This window comes from Giraffa tippelskirchi, chromosome 4 (assembly GCF_054371585.1).
Source record: "Giraffa tippelskirchi isolate mGirTip1 chromosome 4, T2T-mGirTip1v1.2.pri, whole genome shotgun sequence".
NCBI lineage: Eukaryota > Metazoa > Chordata > Mammalia > Artiodactyla > Giraffidae > Giraffa > Giraffa tippelskirchi.
Window position 1 is genome coordinate 129,727,706 of NC_137278.1, and position 20,185 is coordinate 129,747,890.

A 20,185-nucleotide genomic window follows, 5' to 3' on the forward strand; every position below is an offset into this window, starting at 1 on the left:
ATACAACGTTTGGCCAGCTGATGGGCACTGGTTTCTTGAAGCTGCTCCAATTCTGGTTCCATTTGTGGGTCCAATTTTTGAACTGGGACAGAACAACTAAAGAGCTGTGGAATGGGATAAACCACTGCTCATCCCATTAACTCCGCCTCCTTCTACTAGCTACCAGTTAAGAGTTTACTATACTCAAGGCTGAGTTGAGTGCTTCACCTGCACTATCACATTTAATACTCCCAGAAACTATATGATATAGAAACAGTTGTAATAGTAACAAAGAAACATAATAGCAACACTATTAATTAAGCATGTGCCTGCTGTGTGCCAGGCATTGTGCTAGGGAACGTTAACAAATCACCATGAATCCTCTTAACCACCATGCAAGGTATTACTATTCAAATTTAACAGATGAAGAAAAAGACTCAGGGAGGTTGAGTAATTTGTCCAAGGTTACATATCCAATAAACGTCAGAGTGTGGCTCAAACCTACATCTGATTTCAAAGCCCGGGAGTTTTCATTGCATCATACTATCTTGTCAAACACTCCAAAAAAATTGGCCAGAGAGATAGAGAAAACTAGACGTGATGAAATGCTTCATTTCTTGCTGTGATACATTAGATCTTTCTCTGTGGTTGAGATGACATAGTGGCAGCATCATAGCACCATCATATTGTCATAGTTATTGTCATCATATTGTCTTCAGTTAACTCTAGCATAGCAGTAATGCGGGACTGTTCTGCTCCATCAAAATTGCCCCCCTTTTTTCTTTTTGGTCTGTGACTTACCTACTTTCTCTTTAACTACATACTTATGTCCTGGAGAGAGAAGGTGATCTCTCTGCAACCTTACTGCATTGCAGAAATCCTTACTTGTTGCTAAGCAGAACTCAACTTCTGAGCACAATGACAGATTCCCTTGACTGAGGTCTTGGAGACCTCACAGTACTCAGGAGAGGTGTTTCCCTGGAACTGCTTTGGGAAATGACAGTGACTCCCGACTTAAGAGCAACCCTGATTCTGGACATAGGGTTGAAAAAGAATGAAATGAGATTTCTGCTAGCCGTCTAATTCTCACAGGACGGAAAACAACCTTACCACTTGAAGAAGCGCCAGATATCCTGCCCCAACATTGTCAAAGTTGATCTTCACGTTCTTCCATCTGATTTCTGTGTTGTTCCCCTCCATGAGCTTTTCACACTCTGTTTTATTGTTGACATCTTCAATTTCAAATCGGATCTCAGAAGACTCATTAAAGCAATAGTGGTACTTTCCCGCAAACAGGTTAACTCCCATGATGCTGAAAATCAGCCAGAAGATGAGACACACCAGCAGCACATTCATGATGGAGGGGATGGCGCCCACCAAGGCATTCACCACCACCTGCATTGGAAGGGGGAGGTTGCTGAGTGTCAGGAAGAAGTACAGGCACGCACACTCTTTTGATTTCCAGGAGGGGAATGACACTGTGTGGCTTGTTATGACTATGGAAACATTATGTTCCCGTTGGAATTAGGGTAATCAGACAGATCCATAAACAGGACCAAAATTTTGTATATCTCTGAAATATACTTAGGGGAATTCTAAAAATTACTTATTTATTTCACTGAACACAAATTCCCCTGCCCAAGTTGACCTAGGTCTCTCTCCTAGGCACCAATCTGGGACTGAAAAAAATCATTTCATTGTCTAGTCTTCCTTCTTACCACTCATGAAATATGGCCCCCATAGGACAATCTGAGTGATTTCAAGCTCACTAGTTGCCTTTCCACAGACATTTCCCCTCTGCAAATCAAGGTGAGATTGTTCAAAATCACAGAGAACTACCCGGTGGGGTTAGCAGTGAATCACTCAACAGTACATAAAGTCTCTTTTATGACTATGCAAGGCCAGTTATCTTATTTCAGGCAAGAGCTGAGCATGCATCATTTTGCAGGCTCAAGAAAAAAAAAAAGCTATATTCCCTCTACCAAACAGTATAAAATAAAATCTGAACAGTTGTGTTTTTCACTCAAGGTTCATTATTCTTCTTCAGTCTTTTTATTTTTCTGACTTTGCAGGCTTCTCAGTCTGAGTTGGCCCCTGCCTGGCTAATGCTGATATCTCTCTGGTCAATCCCGGGTTTGACTTGACTCTTCACAATGTACTATTGGAAAAAGGAGTGACTTAGGGTTTTTGGAGAGTTTTGGGTTCGATCACTGCTCTTGAAACCCCCCAATCTGGCATATTGTTAAAAATCACTGACTACAGTAGACTCAGGAATGAAAAAAAAAAAAGGAAAAGAAGTCCCATTAGGAATCAGTTTCTGGGTTGTTTTTAACTTTGCTTCATACTATAGATGAGAAGAGCTAGACAGTACTTCCACTGTTGTAGCAATTTTCACTAGAGGAGTTCAAAGTGCTTACAAAAATAGCATTTCAGGTAGTGGGACAGAAAACAATGCTGGCGATCATTCCTGCCCTGATTCTTACTTGCTGTTGTCTTAAGCAGGACTACTAAGGCCCAGAAAGGTGACCCTGAAATGGGAAGCATGTTTCTTTTCTTTTCTAGCATCCTCAGAGGATAAGTGGAGTTAAAATAGAGATCCTGGATATAAACAAAATCTTCTCATGTTTTGTTAGAAGGAGGTGACAAGTATCACCACGCTCCTGCATCCGTTTTTCAGTGTAGGGAAGGAAGATAGGATCCACTGCCAACCGGCACAGGACCAAAAGGGCTAAAAGGGCCGTGCTGCCCAAGGAACACCAGGGGGCAGCTCTGGGCTTTAGTTTGAGCCTGATCGGGATCCGATTTTCCTTCTGTTGTGCCTTAGATTGTAATGCCACTCATTGGAACTTGTGGCTGAGAAGAGCTGTCTCTTCTGTCCTCTATCAGAAAGGCAATGATATTCTGCTAAGGAGTCACTCTCCCTTAAATTAAAATATTAGTTTTGTGTTTCTCCAATTCATGTATGAAGGCCTTTAGACTGAGAGGCAGTTATTTCTTAATTCTTAGACCAAGAAATCTCTTTTAGATCTAATAGTTTTGTCCTTATAATAAAATAATTATACTTCCATTGTTCATCACTTTGAGCAAGGAGAGCCAAGATATCTGAAATCTGGAAACTCCCCAAGGTTATTTTTGAGAATGATACTCATATTTACTTATGTTACCAAATTTGTCAGGTGATCAGACTTAATCTTCTCTTTCTATAGCTGTTCACCCTTTGATGGGAGCACTACAAGGCAATGAAATGTGCAAAAGAACAGGCAAAAGGAAGATGACCCACAAATGAAATAATTATTTCTCAAAAGTAAGAGAGTAGGTTATGTAAAGTTTCAAAAGCTCCAGTCTATGTGACAGCATTTTGCAGCAGAGCTTGGATGAGAGATGATGACCTTCTATTAGACCATCACAGGTCTGCAATATGGAAGTTGGTCCCCAAAGATCTGAAACCTAGAAATCTTGCTTTTCATATCAATTTAGAATATACCTACTCCAGGAACTCTCCTGGCTACCTTAACCTAGTCTAACCTGTCCTACATGGTGTCTGTGTCTGACAGTCAAGTATGGGGTAATATTTACAGCAGGGAAGAATAATCAGCTACTTTCACTTTTATACTCACGGATCTGCACAAAGGAATCAATACACAAAAGTATTTACTGGGTGTTCTGTGATACGTAGGACACAGAAATCCCATAAAGTCCAATGTGTACTTAAAGATGTAAATGTGCTTTCACTTATAATGAAATGTACTTTCATTATAATCAAAGAAGAACTTAGCTTCATTTCATGAATAAAACAGTAAAGAGAGTTGATGAAATTTCTAATAATTCTTCCTTGTGAACATTAGCTAATATTCTCAGCAACCAAAGAGCAAGAAAATATGCTTTCTTATTTTGACTCTTACACTACAGATATATATATATATATAAATGATAACAAGTTTCCAAGGATAGTTACATAATAAATTGGATCTCCTCTTCTGCCCTCTAATAGCTCAAGTTACTCTATATTGTTTTTGATTATGATGAAATTCATTATTTTTAAAGATTAGGTATACAAATATTACTTAAAGCTAGGATCTAGCAATCTATAAAGCTACTTTTTTCAATATAAGTTTATATTTAGCAATTGATACAAATCTCATTTAATTGATGAAAAATTCCAATATGTACTAATTCTTTCAGTATTTTTGTCTTCTCTAGAATGCCTGGAACATTATTGCTCATTAAATACTATAAAACCTGTCAAATAGCTTTTAATACATGGCAGAGGGAACATGGCTTTAATGGACAACTATGTACTGACAATCAACAAAAATGCATGCATGTTTCATAGCATTACTATTGTGTACCCTCAAAAAATTTAATAGCACAGCAAAATCCTTAAATGAAGATTACTATGGAGGAGAGAAAAGCAAAGAACTACATTAAGTATTCCTTTGCCAATAGCATGAGTATTTCAGTGTTCTGGTCTTTGGTTTGAGGAAGAGACTGAAGTCAGGGTCCCAGGACAAGCTAGGGCCTTATGTTCCCTCGCAAGTGAAGGTCTGAGCCTCTCACTGGAGCAGCACAGTGACAGTTGAGTCCATCTGCGTTGATGGTTATTTAGTTCTTGTTTAACATTTTCTAGGGGTAGTCTCTCAAGTGGTGGCACCCCCAAGGACCCAAACCAAGAAGTGGAAAACACATCCCCGTGGAAGACCAACGTTCAAACGAAACGTCAGTCCCTAACTCTGCTTATTACTGGGGGACTTACGATAAGCTCAGGCAAATTTACTCTTCCCTTCTTGCAGTTCTTACACAAGAGGGCTGGGGGACTGCTGCCCAGGAATGGGTCATGAGCCCTCACCTCCGGCCCAGCCAGAAACGGCCATGCTGTCGCTGACTGGAGTCAACCAAAGGTGGGGACATCCGTTACCAGAACTTTCCTTACTGAATGTCTATTGTTTGAAAGCCTGATTTTGGGTTCAAACCTGTGCCTGCCCTGATTATCTCATCTGAAAAAACCTTTGCTAATGCTTTTCAAATAAAACTTTCTGTTCTAAGGTCACCCATTCTAGATCTCTAGGTTCCTAAACTGCTTGAAAGTTGACAAGTTTTGAGGGAATGAAACTGGGAGTCCAGGAAAGGAGAGGAAAGGAGGAGGAGCTAAAGGGAAGAGGTGTGGCCACCAGAAGGGCCCTGGTGTTCAGACTATTCACACAAGGTCCTTCAGACTATTCACACAAGGTCCTTGTGAGTCAACTGGCCATGGCTGGTCAATGAGGGCTATCTCGGCCACACGGTGGGACTGGCAGTAATGGGCACCCAGATGGAGAAAGGTTGTAGCAAGTGTCAACTGGGCATCTTTTTTCAGGCTTTCTTTGGGTATTACTGGTTTCCTTTTAGGAGATCTGGGACCCATCCTGGGGCATGTTGGAGGATCACAGGCTACTGAGTCTAGGTACAATGTTGCAATTATTGCCTTCAGTCAACAAAATGGATGATCAGCTCTATAACAAAACTAGTACAACTTCTTTAAAATATTTAACTAACCTCTTCTGAAAATAGTAGGGAGGTTGGGGAGGAGGGAAGAGCATTTTAACCCTATTTTCAATGACACCAGAGCCCCCTAAAATGCTAAGCCCTCTTCAATAGACTCTCTGCCCACTTACATTTAGCCTGAGCATAGCAATGACCTAATTGCACAATTCTGAAAGCTCTTATCTGTGGGAGAAAGACTTAGAATCCCGACTTTTGTTCCTTAAATTCAAATAAATGTATGCTGCTGTGGAATGGACCTTCCTGCAGATGGTTTCAGGTGGGCTGCAGAAAGGTTATATTTAGTAAACCAAACTGTGACTGTGCTACAGCAGCAATGCAAATGTTTTATAGAAAGCATTTGTCTGGATAAACTAAAATAATAAAATCCCCAAGTCCCAGGGAGATGTTCATCTTTCTGGGCAGATGTGGGTGGCTTCATGGAACAGTGGCCAGGAACCCACAGATGAGAACTGAGTGAGGCAGTACCGTCCTGGTACCTAGTTTCCCTGAGCAGTCTTGCTCTGTGTGGGCCACTGCGACAGTTTAATGTTTGATCTCTGCACATTTAAAAAATATCCTCTGGTTTGCTCTCCTGCATGTATTCAACATCTGAGTTACTAAGTGAGTTTTCTTGGTCTCGTTAAGTATAACAGACCTCTCTGATTACCATGGGACAACTATTACCACCAAAAGCCAGTTGTCCATTTGATTTTGGGAAACTGACTATGTGTGTGCTCATGCACACACATGTGCCCACACGCAAAGTTTTTTTAAACCAAGAGAGACAGCAAAAAGGCACCAAAAGAGGGAGCCTTAGTTCTCAGTTGGCAGGGTGACAGCACCTTGCACTGTCTGGATTTGGGTGGAGTATCCCCCAAGCAGGTAACAGCAGGGGTTGAGAAATTTCAGAAGCACTAGCTGATAGTCATCTATCATTGAACCTGGTTATTATTTTAGCAGTGTTATGATAGGGGACCAGAGAGCATGGGCAAAAGGGTAGGGGATGAGGAGGAAAGCTTTGCTATCAGACAGAGGCTGCCAGTCCTTATGGGACTGGGCTGAGAACAACAAGGTGCAATAAGAGGAATCAGAATAGAAAGAAAAGCATTTCTTTTCCCAGGGTCATGCCAAATTCTGTTCTGTCCCCATTTCCAAGCCTACCGTCCCAGCTTCTAGGCCCTTCTCAGCTGCTTTCTCAGTGACTCCAAGGCCACAGTCCCCACCTGGCTCACGCCCCTATCCAGCACTCTCCCTGTCTGTGGCCTCTGCTTTTCAGTGAGTCTATGGGTGACAATTCCCCTTCTTTGCACCTGGTGATTCTCCCTATTAAATCAACAGCCCAGAAAGCCGCCCCAAGTGCTACAGGTAAGCCAGGCCAAATGAGAATAGCCAATGTTAACATGGTCTGCGATGGCATGTTGTTGGGGGTGGGGCCAGTATTAATATGATGAGGCAGCTTAATGTGAGTCCCCTTCGCACGGGGCAGGTGCGGGGGAGAGAGAGTGGAGGATCAAGACAGCAGCTGCATCACAGAATTCGTGTTTGAATGATCTTCCCACCGTGTGATCAGTTCTAGCATGCTTAAACAGTTTCCACTGGCATGCAGAAGGATCAGCTGCTCTTAGTATCTTACCCTCATCCCTTCAAATCGTGATAAGGCTCTTAAGGGTCTCAAAGCTCTTAGGGTCCTAAGGGACTTTATGGCACCTAGTTCCGAGTAGCCCAGGGCATTAGCTATAAGGCTGACTAAAGAGACCTACATGGAAACAGAAGAGAAAAACAAAAACAAAAAAAAAGGAAATAAAAGATAAAACAGCAACAACAACAAAAAAGAAACAGAGGATCCAGAGTGTTAGAATAAAACCCCTAGCACTGATTATACAGACTGGGCCCCGCCCCCCCCAAGAGGAAGCGTGTTACACCAGCTGCCTACTTCAACTTGGACTCAAACGACCTGGAAGGAAAGGTGGTTGAGGCAGAAGAAAAAACACAAAGGGAAGAGAACGTCGAGAGAGGGCAGTAGAACAAACATACAAGTTGGCAAAGGGAAGAGGCTGACAGGATAGGGAGAATGAGGAAGTTCCATTGGAAGGAGAGGAGCCTGAACAGATGACAAAAACCTTACCCTCGCCCTTTACAGTCTCTGCAGGTCCCAGAAGTTCCCATTAAATTAAGCCAGACAAATTTAATGGTACCTATGGAAAAGAATACAGATAAATACACACACTCCACACAGGCTGCCCCCTCCTCAGCTCATTCACCACGGACTTCCAACAAGGACAAGCTCTCTTACTCCTGGTTGACAAGAAACCATTTGTTTGAGAATTGGATGAGTTACTACATCAACAAGGAAACGGATTCAATGAGTCCCACAGTAGACTTCGCAGTTCCCAACAAGAAAAGGACCAAATGAAGAAACTTCTTTACAGAACTTTGGCTCCATGGGAACTCAAGTGACTCTCACTTTTAACTGCAACAATCCTTCCATCTTTTTAACTGTAATCATGGCTCCTTCATGGTCACGAGAACTTGGGTGGGTCTGGACAACTGAATCCATATTTTCCCTTATAATTTCCATACTTTCTCTCCACAAAAGCCTCAAAAGAATTGGCCTCAGGTCTAACCTTTCTAGGAAAATCTTCTCTTATTCTTATTATCAGGATAACGGCTGCAAGCCTTCTTGGATGAATTTTTTATTTACAGATAAGGGAACTGAGACCCATACACAAGAATTTGCCCAGTGTCAACACTGGCAGTTCTGCAGCCAGGATTAAAGGCCCAAACTCCTGATTCCCAGACAGAATCCTTCCCAAACTCTTGATTCCCAGGCAGAATTTCTTCCATGGACAGGTCAATGCCGCCACTGACAGGCTGGATGACAAAATTCCAATAAAGGATTACGGTATCTGCACAATTTGGAGCTGGATATATTGCAATACTGGGGAGAAGTAGTCTGGTGTCTAGGCCTGGAGTCACAGTCAAATGCTTTCCTGCTTTTACAGAGGCTGCTGCTGCTAAGTCGCTTCAGCCTACCAGAGCTCTCAGAGTGGCTATTCCACAGATCCCTTAACTAAACGGAGGGCTGCCTGGGCCTAACTTGAGAGAGGCACAGAGCTCTTCAGGGGGAAGAAGACCTGAAATACCTTTAGTTAGACTGTTTGGGCTCTGGGTTTCTTAGAGAAGTATTTACCTTATACTGCACCACAAGTCTGGGATAGGTTAAGATGCTTTCATCAACAATTCTTAAATTCCCTGTACTGGGAAGTAATGATTATAGGTTGGCTTAGCCTAAACTGATGATATTTTAAGGCAAATTTAGAGGCAAAAAAAGAGAAACAATCCACAACTTGGTTCTTGGTTTCATTTGATGCCTTTTATCTCTAGCTGAGGGATTTACTTCTTAAGGTTCTGTATCTCTGAACTGTACAGAAAGTTTGTTTTTTTTTTTTAAAAAACAAAGATATTTATAATTAAGCAGCAGGCTGGCAGGGGTAGAAGTAGCAGGTCAATGGCCTAGTGAGGGTCAGGGATGAGCAGGCTCAGAGGTTTCAGTGTTTAAAGCAGTGTGAACCTTCGGCTACGCCTGTCCTAATAATCCATGAGTGGAGATCTCTTTCCTGGAGGCCCAGGTGGTAGCCAAAGCAAATCTGGAATGAACTGCTGCCCTATTCGGCTACTCAGGTTCTCTGAAGGGTAGATGGCTGAGAGTGTAATTTCTGTTCAAAACAACAGCCTCAAAAGCTTTATCTAGAACACAGCAGTACCAACCAATCATTTTCCTCCATCCATCACTGACAGTAAGAATCTACACGGAGGTGTCTTTTGTCTGCGACTGCCAGGTGCGGCCAACTCTTAACCCTGAAGCATCTAAAACTGTCATATTCTTAAGTGAGACCTGAATGGGTACTTCTGAAGGTAAGCTACTTCAACCAAATGCTTGAGGTCAAAATACCCAAATCAATTCTGCGTAATTATGCCAGGTAAAGATTACAGAAAGCCAAGCTTCATACAAGGCAAGAAGATTCTGGTTCTTGGTGGGGCGGGGGGTGTGATTTATCTGATAATAAATACGCCCAAAGTGGGGAGAAGGGTGGCGGAGGTACAGATGCCAATTCAGAGGCTGGCTGTAAATGCTGCTGAGATAGTCTGCTATTCAACTGACCAATCTAACCAAGATCTTCTCCCAAGACAGCATCGGCAAGCATCCTATCTGAGTAGTTAGTGGTAATTTTATAATCTGCTGAGTCTCCATGTTAAACACTCACTGGACATAATCAGAACATTGCTTAAAAGAATTAAGGAAAGAATAAAACCTGAAAAAGAAAAGGAATTGAGGGCAAGTGAAAATCCAGGCTATCTGTGGCTGCAGGCATAGAAGAAAAGGGAGACACTGGGTGACTTTTTAAAAATGATATGAACATTTCCAAACGGAGAGTGTTTTTAGTAGTGAATTCAGGATGAGATGAATGGTCTCTGAAAGTTCCCATCCCTGGAACAGATATGCTGGCTAATCTCTGGATCTGCTGGGGGTAAATTTCCCTGGGAAAAGATGATGAAATTCTTTTCCAGGACACAATCTCCAGGGCAGCCAAGGACCTGGGCAGAAGAAAATGTTGTCTCTGGGAACTCATGTGGCTTATAAACAAACAAAGTTAATCTTGGAAGTTGTCTAGATCATCTCCATGATTCTAAAAAGTATTCTTAGCGGTTCTAAGAGGCAATGAGGAAGAATGAAAATCCATTAGAGGAACAAACATGGTGATGAATAACAGGTCCGGCATCGAGTCACTGGTGGATGAAATGGGAGGAAAGAGAGTTTCTCAGAGAGGCTGCTAAATTAGGACCGAAAATTTATACCTGCTGGATGTTCTAAAATGCCAAAGGGACCATACATTTTATTTAAAAGGACAGCAAAACCTCTGATGGTTCCAGCTGTCCAGGTGTCAGTCTAAGCCTTATTCTCCATCTCAAACAGTGCAGCCAGGGCATGGACTGGGGCTGCCACCCCTACCCCCACTCCGGCACACTCTGCTTCACACTGGTTATGTGTGTCTGTGTCTCATCTTTTCAGCCCTTTGAGAGAAGTAATCTTGTCTTCTACTCTCTGTATTCCCCACAACACCTGGCAGGAGGTTTTGTGCTGTGGGTGTTGAATAAACATTTGATACATGAAGAATAAATGCACCGCTCTGCCTGAGAGTCCTAGGAGAGGCCTGTTCCCAGGATGCTGGATTTCCACAAGGCTGGAACCAGGTAAGAGTGGCCTGGACAGCTAAGGTGAGCTTCCCAAGGGCCAGGGCCATACTTCCCTGTCCCCTGTGACTCCCTATGGCTCCTGGGACAATTCTACATGGAGAATGGTATTTCGTTTATTTCTGTTTACTAGTTACTGGTCCAGAAGTGTTTCAGGAACCAGAGTCAGGTCTCATGGCAATGTAAGAATCCAGCAACTCCCCAAAGTTAGGGGGATTTAAGGATTATTGTCAGCGGGCTCCATGTCTTTCTCATGTGTTTTTTGCTTTCCTGTCACTTAGTATAAAGAGTGCTGAAAGTATTTGTTAAATACATAGTAACATGCAGAACTGTTAATTCTTTTATAATAGCAGCAGAATGTGGGATACTTGATTGGCCACCCAGAGGGAAGAGGAGGAGAGTGGCACAGGTTAGGGTGAACAGGAGGCAGGTCAAGGTGGGGAAGGTTTGTGCTGAATCACAGCTTCCCTAGGGCTGCTGGAAGTGTGGGAGTGGACGTACCTATCTGAGTTCCTGGAACGTCTAGAAGAGAAGGGGCCCCTAGGTCTCCCATGGGTGTCCACCTGACTCTAAGCGGTCCTGAGGAGTCACAGTGAAATAAAGGCTCCAGGATACTTCCGCTGTTCTGTAGAAAAAGAACTGGCCTGTGTCACCTCAGTTCTCTGGGTCTGATCTCAAACCCATTCCTTACCTCCTAGAACTCATGCTTCCCATCTGTGGGAGGAGGTAGAGCCCCTTCCGTCACAAAGGGCTGCCACCTCTGGCTAGGAGGCGCTCATGCTGGCCACCCGGGGGCAAGACCTCTTCATCTCATTGGAGCACAGTGACAGCTCTTGGAAGGAGTCGAGCATGCTGTGTTGGGAAAGGAGTGCATTAACCCAGCAGAGATCACCCTGGTGTGGAGTGCCAGGTGCCTCTGACTTCTGTGCTGCTTCGTGCCAGCCCAGAGGAGCTCCATAGACAGTTCACCAATGAAACCTATTTTAAATGGACCAACCCAGCTGCCAAACACTCCCCTTCTCCGCCCTCAGAAGGAAGTGAAGTCACCTTCGGCCCTGCTCTAGAAATTCCCATTCGTTCTCATTCAAATGCTGATTTGACTAGAAGAAAAAAGCATCAGTGATCAGACAGAATAAGAAGCACTCATCATGGTTAGAAAGCCCAATAAGGAACAGTTCCTGGTGGGGCAAGAAATAGTTATAGGTGATGTGGCTCCACTCTGAAAAATAGCACAGCAGGTAAAGACCACTGAGCCATGGAGATGGTCTCAAAACCTGGAGGAAAAAAGGATTCTTTAAGTTTGATCACCACTGTGGAAATAGCCATGTGTGGGAAGGAGTGGGAATCGGGGGAGGGTTTCTTTTGGGTTCTTTCCTCTCCTTGACAGATTTGTTCGGATGAGTCTGGTATGAAAACTTGAGATGGATGGGAGTATACCTGGGGATGGTCAGCAGCGGAGTCTACTTAGTTCCCACCACCACCCACCCCGTCCTCTCAGCCCTCTCCTGGCAGCAGAAGGAGGACAACGCTGCTGGTTTGGGGCCCGAACCTTCCTGTTCCCAGTCTAATAACAAAGCTTGGACACCAATGATTCCTCTTCCCATTCCTTATCTCAGAAATTTCTAGGTCAAACCACTAATGAACTGGTGACTTAGGCCCTGGAGCAAATGCGGGGACTTCAGAGTCGCTTCCCAAGTAACCACCTGAGTGCTCTGAAGGGAACTCTACCCAAACCTCCTATTGGCCTCTCCCCTGGGCCCCAGGCAACTCCGGCCATTAGAGGAAGGACAGTCCCTGTTTTTGTTTTCCTGCTGGCAGCGGAGGAAAGTAGAAAGCAGGACACGTACAGCCACGATGAGGAAGTCCAGCCAGCACCAGGCATTAGTGAAGAACTTGACGAAGCCGTAGGCTGTCCACTTGAGCAGCATCTCCAGGATGAAGATGTAGGTGAAGACTTTATCAGCGTACTCCAGGATGGTGCGGATGGTCTTCCTCTGCTCAATGTAGATGTCCTCAAAGGCCTGGAAGAGAGGCAGCAGCTGCCTATAGCGCCTACAGGGAAACAAGCAACACGGAAGTACCACCCCCCACCCCCGCAACCCCCAGCAGCCTTCCCACCTGTGATGGCCGGTCATCAGCTCCCCATCTTCCTTCACTCTATCCCTTGCTACACGTGGCTTTTCTTTGTAAAAAAGTTTTCTTGAGAAGTAATTTTCATACCTCATAATTCAGCTATTTAAAGTTTACAGTGCAATAGCTCTTAATGCATTCAGAGTCATATATTCATCACCACAGTCGATTTTAGAATATTTTCATTACCCTCCAAAGAAACCCCACACCGTCCAGCTGTCACCCTCTAGTCTCCCGATCTCCTCCTAGTCCTGGCAACCACCAATCTGCTTTCTGTCTCTACAGACCTGCTCCTTCTGGACATTTTGTATAAACTGAATCATATAACACACGGTCCTTTGTGAATCAGGGGTATTAGGGGAGAAAGGGAAATTGTTTCGCATGGGGCAAGCTAAGCAGTGAAGATACTTGGTCCTTTGTATTCTTATCCTGATGAAAAGGGGGCCTTGGGCTCAAGAGGGATCATGCTGAGGTCTAGGATGAAGATACAGATAAGTGTGAATTCTAATCCCCAGGGCTCAAAACACTAGCCCAAAGCACTGGAGTAGATCATTACTCTTGGTCTACAGCCAAGTGTTGCTAGAGAAACTGGGCTCAGGCCCATGCAGTCTTTCCTATTAGTCCCTATACCCCTGCCTAGTCAATCACCCAGCAGATTTTCCCCCGGATCTCACCAGGGCACCACTGCTGAGCAGAATCATGAAGATGATGAAGGTCTCGAACCAGTTGTGCTCCACGATGAGGAAGCAGGTTTTCCGCAGAATCCACCAAGACTTGCCCAGTCCTTCCTCAATGTTGACCTGGCAGCACTTAAATCTCTGCACACAACCTGGCACCAGTGGGAGAGGCAGATCAGATTGTGGGACGCACCTCACCCAGATGCGCCCTCCCCTTCTTCTCCCAGGGCCCCCCAGGTGCTGCCCCACCACACAGCACAACAGGAGTTCAGCGGCTGACTCAGAATCTTTGACTCAGAAGTGGAGAGGGTGGTGGGGCTGAGGCTATGCTGCCAGGCAGCCAGGGCAGGGCCCTCTGGTGATGGGAAGATATCCTATAAAGAAGCAGTGAGAGGGAGGAGAAGAGGGTAGTCAGGAGGCAGACATGGTGGAAGTCTTGGGACTGATGTCGAGAAAAATGAACAAAGAAAAGTTTGAGAATAAAAACCTGTTACAGCTGAGAATCAAATGGGGAAAATGGTATCAACCTCCTTGAAATTGATGAGGCAGGGAACATAGTTCCTGCAGATACCCACAGAGCCCCCTTCTCCCCAGCCAACCACTGACCCTAGCATAAACGTGTCTGCAAGCCATGCAAGTGCTACATGCCATCCGCTCTCCTGGCCCCCTTTCACCTTCCGTGAAGCAGGCATCTGGATCCAAGTACTCCTCAGGCTGCTCCACAGGGACTTCTTCTACTTCTGGTTTGATGTCAATGGTGCTTCCTTCAGAGGAGCTGGTGTCGTCCAGTTTCTAGATACATAAGGAGAAAGGAGAGAAGCAATGCTACAGCAGCACATCCACTCTATGCTGACTATGCTGCCTTTGGTACTGATGATGCAGCAGCTACAATTCAGGCTAGAAACTCATCATCATCCAATTCACCATGGGCCAACAATTACCACGGGGCCTTCAGAAACTGTCAGGAGGGGGTACAACATCACAGCCTGCTCACGGATGACAGGGATCCACCCTAAGCAGAAGGTACCTATAGCTGGTCTCAGTGGTACAGCTCAGACAGACTGATGGCAGGCAAGTACTCGAGGGTTTCCTCCAGCCTCTGATCCAGATGACTCAGAAGCAAGAGAGGCAGATCTGGGAACATTTCAGGAATCTAGCTTGTCTGGGGGTGGGTAAAATTGGTTCTCAAAGTTGAAAGTGAAGTGAAAGTGAAAGTCGCTCAGTCTTGTCCAACTCTTTGCGACCCCATGGACTGTAGCCTGCCTGGCTCCTCTGTCTACAGAATTCTCCCGGCCAGAATACTGGAGTGGGTGGCCATTCCCTTCTCCAGGGGATCTTCCTGACCCAGGGATTGAATCCAGTTCTCCTGCATTGCAGGCGGATTCTTTACTGTCTGAGCCATCAGGGAAGCCCAAAAGTTCAAAGTTGAGAGTTGGCTATTCCAGAATCTCTCTGCCAGGCTCACGGCTGGACCAGTTCCAAGGCTGATCATTTGTTCTTACACAGGGATCAAGACAGGTTTCTCGGCTGGGACCTTACATCTTTGCTGCCTTCAGGATCCGACTCGCTGCTGACGTCCTCAGTGTTTAGGTTCTCAAAATCGGACTCGCCAACGGCGATGGGCACTCGCACGGTCAGGTTGGGATTGTTGATGAAGGACATGTGGTCCTCGTCAATGATGTACTTCTCCACGCTGCTGCCGATGCCGCTGGTGGTGCCATTGCCATTCTTCTGGAAGTCACCGTTCCGGTGGATGTCGGCGCCAGTGTGGTTGGCGATGCAGTTGGCTTTCTTCTCGTACAGCTCATCCAGAGGTTTCACTTCGTCGGCCTCGCGCTGCTTGAAATGGGCCTGCATGAAGGCACGCACTTTCAGTTTGATCCACGCCACGCCCTTCTTGATCCGGATCACGGAGATTTGCAGGTTGTTCATTTCTCCATCATCGTCTGTGGCTGCCAGGTTGTCAGCGCTGAAGGAGCTCAGAAGCAAGGCCAGAAACAGGTTCAGTACCTGCACCAGGAGCATCAGGAAAATGGCGAGTGAATGGAGAATGGTGTTGGGTATAGTTATCCACTACACTAGGGCTGTAACTACAAGCTCACAGGCTTACGTAAAAGACTCGAGAGTGTCTACTGTGTACTGTTCGACTCACATAGTGTTTTAAGTGCTCGTGTCACTATGTGTACATTTTGTTTGGTTTTGGTTGTAATACAATGAGTTTAGTACTCCTTCTTTTGGTTCTTTTGTAGTGCTATTCACATATATATGTACTTCAAAACATACTGCTTTTCTTATAATCAGAAAAAGCAAAGGTTGTATCCATTTTGGGAGAAAATTCTCCAAAAATACAAACAAAAAGGCAGGCATGGATTATTGAGAAGGATCAAAGAATGCCTAGATGCCATGTGTTCTTGAGCAGCAGGTGTCCTGGAGGACCCAGGTTAGAAAAAAATTAGGCTTGGAGAACCAGACTTTCATATAACAAATCTAGAAGGTGGAAATGAAATATATTCCATGTTATCCTATTTTGAGAATTGATTTTCTTTGTTTTCCTAACATTTATGAAAATTAAGTAGCTCTAGCAAGAGGGTGATGGTGACTTTTGGGTTCTACATCTAAGTGTCAGGCCATTAGAAACAAGCTTCATTTATTTATCTTTTTAACCGCATTGGGCATTAAGATTAATTTATTTTTTATTAGGACTTACTTTTGAAAAGTGGGAGAGATGTTCACTTCTTGATTTACACTTGGCCCTTACTTTGTCATACTTCTGAAGAAGAGTAAGGCATACATTTTAGGTGGAAATAATCATATGTGCAAGGTGGGAGAAACAGAAACAATATATGAACTCTACGTAGCTGGGTTACCTTGGCCAGTCGCAGCATTACAGAGGAATACAGTCGGTTAAATGGGGGTCGGCTGATGAGGGCTTTGAAGGCCAGGCTGAAATATTTGAATTTTAATTGGATTCACTATCGGCCCTTCAGTAAAGGAGTCACAGATGATGACAGAGATTTGAGAGTCATTCCTACTAGGTACACATGTGGTGGGCTGGAAGGAGGGGTTAGGAGTTAGGAGGCTGTTACTTCCATGAGTTGATAAGGGTCTGGATCAGGCTATAGAAATCTCAAACCTTAGCAAGCAGAAGAATCTTCTGGAGTGGGATGCTTGTTAAAAACAAGCATCTCCTTGGTCTCACCAGAAAGATTCTGATTCAGTAGATCTGGTGTAGGTCCTGGGACTTGGCCTTTTTTAATGAGTGAAACTCAAGGTGACTGTAACAAAGGTGGTCTTCCTTGGACTTTTAGAAATACCAGATGGGTTGTAGAAATGGAAAGGAAGGGGCAGATCTCAGAAATACTACAAAGAAAGATGCATATATAGAAATGCTAAGAAAAAAGATATGAAAGATATCAGATATTTACCTGGAATGGAGAGAAAAGTCAGAAGAGACTTCCAAATTCCTAGAGATGACATGGGCAGAAGGACTGAGCCAAGGGGTAACTGGGAAAAGTGTCATCACAGACAGAAATTACAGTGTATTTTTTCATGTGCTCAGGTGTCTGTAGCCAGCCAGGGACATCTCCCCTGAGACAACTGAGGACAGGAGACTAGAGAAATGGGAGGTCAGGGCTGGTGATGTTGACTCTACAATGGACAGTAGCTGTAGGCAGTAGCTGTCTTCACTGAAGGAGTGGGAAGACTGGAGGGATCAGGACTGAGGGGAAGATGGCTGGGAATGGAGAATGGGAGTGACTAAGAAACATTCCATTGCCTGTTTTTATAGGCCCAATGAAAGACTAGGGTGGGCATGGCTGGTTCAGAGGTTGATGAGTAGGAATGCCCTACTGGCATATGCTTCTCTATGGCAGAAAAAGGAAGAGAACCACTCTGGATGAGCTTATAAGGGGTCATCTGAGTGTGTCTTCTTCCAGCCCTCCTTGTTGTACACTTGCAGGCGGGCTTTGGCCTGATTTGAAAGATGAGTGATTCTCAAACTATAACATGCATGTGGATCACCTGGGGATCTTGTTAAAAATGCAGATACTGATTGTGCGGAGTGGGCTAAGATTCTGAATCTCTAGTACACCCTTGAACGTTCTCATTGCTGCTAGTCCTTGGATGACACTTTGAGAAACAAGGTGTTAATTTCTGTTGGTGAACATTCTATCTACAGAGGCAAGAGACAGCAGGTAGACAGAGTGAAGCAAGGAAGTGATTTGAAATTTATAAACATCAGATGAAATCCTAGGATGGCTTAGATCCATGGTTCTCAAAGGAGGGTAATTTTGCCCCCTGAGGACAGTTGGTAATGTCTGGAGACATCTTTAGTTTTCACAACTTGGGCTGGGGGTCACTACTGGCCAGTAAAGAGTAGATGTCAGGGATACTGCAAACACCTTACAATACACAGGACAGTTCCACAACAAATAATTATCCAGCCCAAAAGATCAGGCTGAGAAGTTCTGAGGTTTTTTTTAATAGTAGAAAGACCACAGACTTTGAAGTCAAGGATCTAATACAAGCCCTGACGTTTATTAGCTGTGGGACTTTGGAAAAGTGCCTTAACTTTGCTGAATTTTGTTTCCACAATTATGAAAAGGTTGACAGGTTGTGAGGCTCATGACTCAGTAGGCCTCTGAAAACAGCAGTCTCTTTTCCTTTGTACCTTAAGGTTCTTGGGCCAAGAAAGAATAAAGACCAACACAGACATGGAAGGACTAAGTAGACGGGGCTTCTGGGTCAAGGGTAAAATGTTCAGAGCAAAGAACAAAAAGATGTACAAGTAAGTACTAACCACCAAGTTGCCAATGACCATGACCATCATGAAGACAATGAGGCACATGGCCTGGCCAGCCACCTCCATGCAGTCCCACATGGTCTCGATCCACTCCCCGCACAACACTCGAAAGACAATGAGGAAAGAATGGAAAAAGTCATGCATGTGCCAGCGAGGGAGTTCACAGTCCTGGTTGATCTTGCAGACACATTCTTTGTAGCTCTTTCCAAAGAGCTGCATCCCCACCACAGCAAAGATGAAGACAATAATGGCCAGCACAAGGGTCAGGTTGCCCAGGGCACCCACTGAATTTCCAATAATCTTGATCAGCATGTTCAGGGTGGGCCAGGATTTGGCCAATTTGAAGACTCGGAGCTACGGAAAAGAAACCCAAACAAAACCCAAATGAAATTCAATTAATTTATTCTTATCACATGGCTACAATAAAAACATACAAAATTAGTAAGATCATTACATTTACTGAGCACCCTTGGAAAATTCTCAGGGTTTTCTAACAGTATCTTAAAACTGAGAGAAACTGAGGCACAGATGAAGGAAAACTAATTAACTGCAAAATAAGTGAAAGATTTAGAACTAAGAACCAAGAATACTTTTTCTAGCTCCTGAATTAGTCTCTAGGTCAATCCACCTTTTAAAAATCTATACATGAACATATCATTTTCCTACTGATTTTCCCTTGACTTCTCAGCAGTCACATTAAGGAAAATGTGATTTGTAGTGAACCAAAAGATCAACTTGGTAAGGACAGTGAGAATAAATCATCTGTGTCTTTAAAAAAGCAAGAATTTAAAGATTCTACATATCTCTCTTTTTGCCTGCCAATAAATAGGTGATATGAAATAGCTGATACGAAACTTTGTGATATGCTTGGACTAACTGGGAGGAAAAGCACAGTTTCCAAGGGGCAGTTCCAATATACCAAAAACCTTATGAAAAGGGACTACACTAATATTAATTCAGAGGACAGAACTTCTGGTATCTGTTAATCAGAAAATTTCTGTACTGTGTGATGAATGATTATAAGGTCTTGGCTAACCAGCTGAGAATTATGAATAAAGCCCATGAAGAGAGATCACCATCATATGCCTTAAGTGAATAACTACACATGTAGTAGTACGTGTAATAGGATGTAACAGGAATTCTGGTAGAAGGCAATCATGTTGATTTGGACATTTTTTCCCCTACTGAAAATTTGAGTTTAATCTGCGAGTTCAAGATTTACCAGGTGATGCTCTGTATGTAATCTGGGTCTCTCACAGTTTTTCACCATTCTGACTGGCTGTTAATTTATTCAGAGTATTAGTGATAACGCTTCTATCACTTAATTCTTCGTCTTATCTTCTAAATAACAAGAACTACTCTCAAAAAGTCTACTGTTGGCTGGATCCTAACCAAAGACCAGTAAGCAGAGGTTTCAGAAATGTGACAGATGTTATTTGTGACTTGGATTGAATGAGATTTCTGTTTTACAAACAGTTTCACTCTAATCCAATTCTTTCTTAGATAAGCTGAATATCCTTAAATCCTTTCAGTTGTGAGTGCTTAGGTATTTTCCCAGTAAGAGAAACAAATCTGAGCCATTTCTGATGCTCTGTCTGAGTGGGATACCCTCAAGGTAACTCAGCTTCTCAAGGAACTCAATCAGGACATCACTCATGCCCATGTTTCATAGGAAGCTATTCTGAGGATACTGTTAACTATTAATACTTTCAGAGGCATTTTAGTAATTTGAACACTAATTTCTTCAAATACATTAAAAAAAAATCCTTCTTAGCTAAAGATCTGTGTTCAACAACTAATTTCAATATAACTTTAAAAAACATTA

General features: G+C 43.8%; 1 protein-coding gene across 2 annotated transcripts in view; it reads right to left on the reverse strand.

Moving 5' to 3' along the window:
- The window catches only part of SCN8A (sodium voltage-gated channel alpha subunit 8), a 196,648-nt gene that overhangs the window by 14,272 nt on the left and 162,191 nt on the right, over nucleotides 1-20,185 (reverse strand). For both annotated transcript variants that reach the window (XM_081592339.1, XM_081592340.1), the window contains 7 exons: nucleotides 18,358-18,714; nucleotides 15,099-15,569; nucleotides 14,234-14,351; nucleotides 13,557-13,711; nucleotides 12,600-12,773; nucleotides 7,133-7,255; nucleotides 1,090-1,374 (listed from right to left, as the gene is read on the reverse strand). In XM_081592339.1, coding sequence (XP_081448465.1) covers nucleotides 1,090-1,374; nucleotides 7,133-7,255; nucleotides 12,600-12,773; nucleotides 13,557-13,711; nucleotides 14,234-14,351; nucleotides 15,099-15,569; nucleotides 18,358-18,714 — 1,683 coding nt within the window. The remainder of the gene's footprint in view (nucleotides 1-1,089; nucleotides 1,375-7,132; nucleotides 7,256-12,599; nucleotides 12,774-13,556; nucleotides 13,712-14,233; nucleotides 14,352-15,098; nucleotides 15,570-18,357; nucleotides 18,715-20,185) is intronic.